Source organism: Triticum aestivum, chromosome 6D (genome assembly GCF_018294505.1).
Source record: "Triticum aestivum cultivar Chinese Spring chromosome 6D, IWGSC CS RefSeq v2.1, whole genome shotgun sequence".
Classification (NCBI taxonomy): domain Eukaryota; kingdom Viridiplantae; phylum Streptophyta; class Magnoliopsida; order Poales; family Poaceae; genus Triticum; species Triticum aestivum.
Genome location: NC_057811.1, coordinates 4,853,944 through 4,857,926, shown reverse-complemented (window position 1 = coordinate 4,857,926; position 3,983 = coordinate 4,853,944). Strand labels below are relative to the sequence as shown.

Here is a 3,983-nt window from a genome sequence, read left to right as displayed (position 1 = left end):
CGCGCCTCACCGACAAGTGGATTAACAAGAAGAGCTGATCGGGCTCTGATTGGGATTGGATCAGGCTCCACGGGGAACATCAAATGTTGATGATTAATGTACCACCCTGGTCTTACACTGTACATTGAGTCGTGGAAGGAATTAGAGGGATGTGTGGTGCCTGAAGTGACCTCATCGGTGGTGAAGGTGATACGGTAGTTTTACTATCATGGGAGGATTACATGCATGTCTGTATGGGATTCTCCTTCGAGTAGGTGCCATTACTCACTGACAAAGGGGACCCTAGTTGCCACCCGTCACCCGAACGTGAGAGAACTGCCACATTTAATGTCTGATAATTTTCAGGAGGAATATCAAGAAGAAAAGCCGATCCAGTTGTTGTCTAGAAATTCGACCGAGCTCCAAAAGAACGCAAAATTATATGAGTGGCGGTTAAATAATTGTTGCTGAATGTTATCATCAGTGGATTTGAAGTAACTGTCATCTGCCAGTTGTACTTGGTATTTCCTTTTTTGTGGGGTATACTTGGTATTTCCTAAAAAACAAAAGGTTTGGATCTCATCTGATGATTTACTGGAGCTAGAGTTGGACACTGGCCTATCTTTTAACTAGGCGCAAGGCCGGTTCGGAAAAAACACATGTGATTCTTTGCAGCTCTGCGGCTGCTATAGCTCTTTGGCTTCTCCATGTATGGCTAGGTTGCCATTATCTATGATAACTTGAAGTGTAAGATAGGGATTAGAGAGGTAACTGAGAGAGAAAGAGTGTAAGATAGGCACTTTGTGTCATCCATTGTGATGATTATCTTGTCCTTTGTTTAATGCGGCCCCATGGCTGTGATTGATCAGGAACAGTTTGTGTTTGCCACCGGAGTCACACACCATAAGGCATAAGCTTCCTTGCCAGCACTATATAAACCCATCCAAGCTCCAGCTCCCTTCACGCTCTCAAGCAACAATCTCAAGTAGTAGGCTGGCAGTTCTTCTCTTCCCATTGAACCATCTGTACAAGGGAGAGAAAATCCTGAAGCCTGACTATCATCCTAACTAGCTAGCTTGGTAGAACTATCTCATTGTGATCTCCTCATCAACTCCAAAGGTAGTCTTTTTTTTGAGGGGGACTCCAAAGGTAGTTAAGATCTTGCAATGGGTGGTCTCTCTCTTCAGCACCCGTGGGCCTTTGCCTTTGGCCTCCTAGGTATATTGATGTCCACCTCAATAGATGCTTCTCAAACTACTATCTTTAAGAGTTCTTACTTATGGCCTTTTATTTTATTTCCATATTTGTTCAATATGGTTTGCCAGAACTAATAGATCATTGCCAAAACTAATATTTCCACATGTGGTAGTATTCTGAGCATCCAAGAAAAATGCACATGTAGCTAGCTAGAGCGGATTGCACCATGGATGCATGTGATCCTTCCTCTTTTGTGTAGATTTAGTGATTCATTCTTCGGCTCCTGCCCCGCCGTTTATCAATTATTTTTGTGTAAACTAGAAGAGGTGCACATATCAAGTGGCATACAAAAACAAAGTTGAGAAAAGGGAACGAAAGATGTAAACTAAAGGCCTCCGATTTATACATTTGTTTATGCTGTAGCGTGACACCTCACCAGCGTCACCCACACAAGAAAGCTAGCCATTAAGTGGGGATTGTGTAACGTATGTACAGGTGTCTCCTTATTCTCGCTGGCTAACTGTAGAATGTTGCTTCGTGCAGGCAACGTCATCTCGTTCATGACCTACCTGGCCCCACTGTAAGCCTCTCGATGACACTTAACATCATTTCTCTCTCTAGCTTAGTTTCATGAGAAATTAATGGTGCATGGGGGCACGGGATGCAGGCCGACGTTCTACCGAATCTACCGGAGCAAGTCGACGCAGGGGTTCCAGTCGGTCCCTTACGTGGTGGCGCTCTTTAGCGCGATGTTGTGGATCTACTACGCGCTGCTCAAGTCTGACGAGTGCCTCCTCATCACCATCAACTCCGCCGGCTGTGTCATTGAGACCATCTACATCATCATCTACCTCACCTATGCACCAAAGCAAGCCAAGGTACTCGATTGCACCTCTGCTGCACATTTTTCTTTCGAAATGAGGATAATTTTCGGCCTCTACATCGATTGATGCATACAATCATACATTATTAGATCCACGCAATAAATGCATGTGGCTAACATGAAAATATGCGCATCGATGCAGCTCTTCACGGCGAAGATCCTCCTCCTCCTGAATGTGGGTGTGTTCGGTCTTATCCTCCTCCTCACCCTACTCCTGTCGGAGGGCGAGAAGCGCGTCGTCATGCTCGGGTGGGTTTGCGTCGGCTTCTCTGTCAGCGTCTTCATCGCGCCCCTCAGCGTCATCGTGAGCAACTGAGCATCCTCCCTCTAGTGTTAGTTTGTTGATCCATGATTGATTCTTACAAGTGTACTATGTCTTGATGGTTGCAGCGCCTTGTGGTGCGTACCCGGAGCGTGGAGTTCATGCCTTTTTCCCTCTCCCTCTCCCTCACTGTCAGCGCCGTCGTCTGGTTCCTCTACGGCCTCCTCATCAAGGACAAATATGTTGCCGTACGTGAACAACACAACTAAAATCTCTCAGTTCATTGGAACTCAACTTCCCTTTTTCTTTAATTGTTGGTGTTGATCTGCATGCAGCTGCCAAACATTCTTGGGTTTGCCTTCGGTGTGATTCAAATGGGGCTTTACGCCCTCTACCGCAACGCCATGCCTTCACCGGCTCCCAAGCAGGTGGACGATGCTGATGCCATCAAGGTGCCCGAGCATGTCATCCACATCGCTAAGCTTGGCCCAGCAGCTGCCATCGAGCTCAACACACACAATCCCATGGAACGGGGGATGCCACCGCCGATGGAGGATAACGGCTTGGCCTGCGCCAGCGACATGACCAAGGGGGGCATTGACATGGTTGAGAAGGCAACCCGCGTCGAGCAAGTCTAGGCAGTCATGCGTTCATGCCTAGGATATATGCGTGCACTTAAGCCATGATGGGCAGGGGTCGAGCAAAGGAGCTATAGGGAGAGAAATGCATGCGCGTGAGCTTGTGATTTCCACTGTCGACGTTCCATTAGTTGCTCGAGCCAGTTATTTTATCCTGGTCGTATTCATTAGTATGTTCATCTATCAATTCCATGTAATGGTCTTATTATAAAAGTTGCCATTTTCTAATGAAGCATAGCAGGATAAGAAAATGGCATCTCAGTCCATGTAAATTTCGAATTTGAGTTCTAGTCTATTGTGTTCTTGTTGGAGATGCGGCCACTCGAATTCGAACTGAGATGATTGAACACTGCTTCCTAAGAGCAGCGTGTCTACCAATTTCACTATGACAGCTAACTTCAAATAATAGATAACTGAAAAGAACAATAGCTATTATCTCGCGAATCGTCGATACTGGGAAAATGTCCATGAAATTTAGGAAACATTAGATTTTTCATTAAAATAGACTTCGTTTGATAGTATTGATCCGGCTAAGAACCAATGAAATGGTCATTTGTGTCTTGTAAAGGTTTGTTGTGTTCTGGCTGCAAGTTACCTTTGATTCCAAGCAAGAGTATAGTGACGGTGAATTGGAACAAGAGTATTCGTGAGCAAGAACTAGAGTGTATTGTAATAATTACTCCTATTAAGGATGCTGGAGTACCCGCCTCCTTAGGCTCCTCGCGGTCGAGAGCCCCTCCCGGCCATCCGTTGGATGGTGAGTTGCATTGGGGGCCACTCGGGCACCCTCAGGGCCGTCCGATCTGCCCGGATGGCTCGGACCCTGGCGACCCGGCTGGAGGGGCCATGATGGGTAGAATGTCCGACGCATACGAGGGCACTGTCATTGGGCAGCTCCGAGTGCGTTTATGATGTCCCTCTCGCCCGGGTGACTCCGCGCCGTCCGATCGCTCGAGGCCTCTCTGAGCCATCTGATCTCTTAGGGCCTTTACGAGCTATTGAATCTGCTCGGATGGCTCAGACC

General features: G+C 47.0%; 1 protein-coding gene across 2 annotated transcripts; it reads left to right on the top strand.

The window, feature by feature from the left end:
- The first annotated feature begins 958 nt into the window (after positions 1 to 958).
- Positions 959 to 3,238, top strand: LOC123140689 (bidirectional sugar transporter SWEET14). Of its 2 annotated transcripts, XM_044559976.1 has the most exons (7): positions 962 to 1,098; positions 1,129 to 1,197; positions 1,720 to 1,756; positions 1,844 to 2,054; positions 2,202 to 2,363; positions 2,450 to 2,569; positions 2,657 to 3,238. In XM_044559976.1, exons 2-7 carry the CDS (start codon positions 1,146 to 1,148, stop codon positions 2,957 to 2,959), a joined length of 885 nt encoding a protein of 294 aa, XP_044415911.1. In that variant the 5' UTR covers positions 962 to 1,098; positions 1,129 to 1,145; the 3' UTR covers positions 2,960 to 3,238. The 2 variants fall into 2 exon arrangements, with proteins under 2 accessions (XP_044415910.1, XP_044415911.1); XM_044559975.1 differs by having other exon boundaries at positions 959 to 1,197; positions 2,657 to 3,236.
- The last annotated feature ends 745 nt before the right edge of the window (positions 3,239 to 3,983 follow it).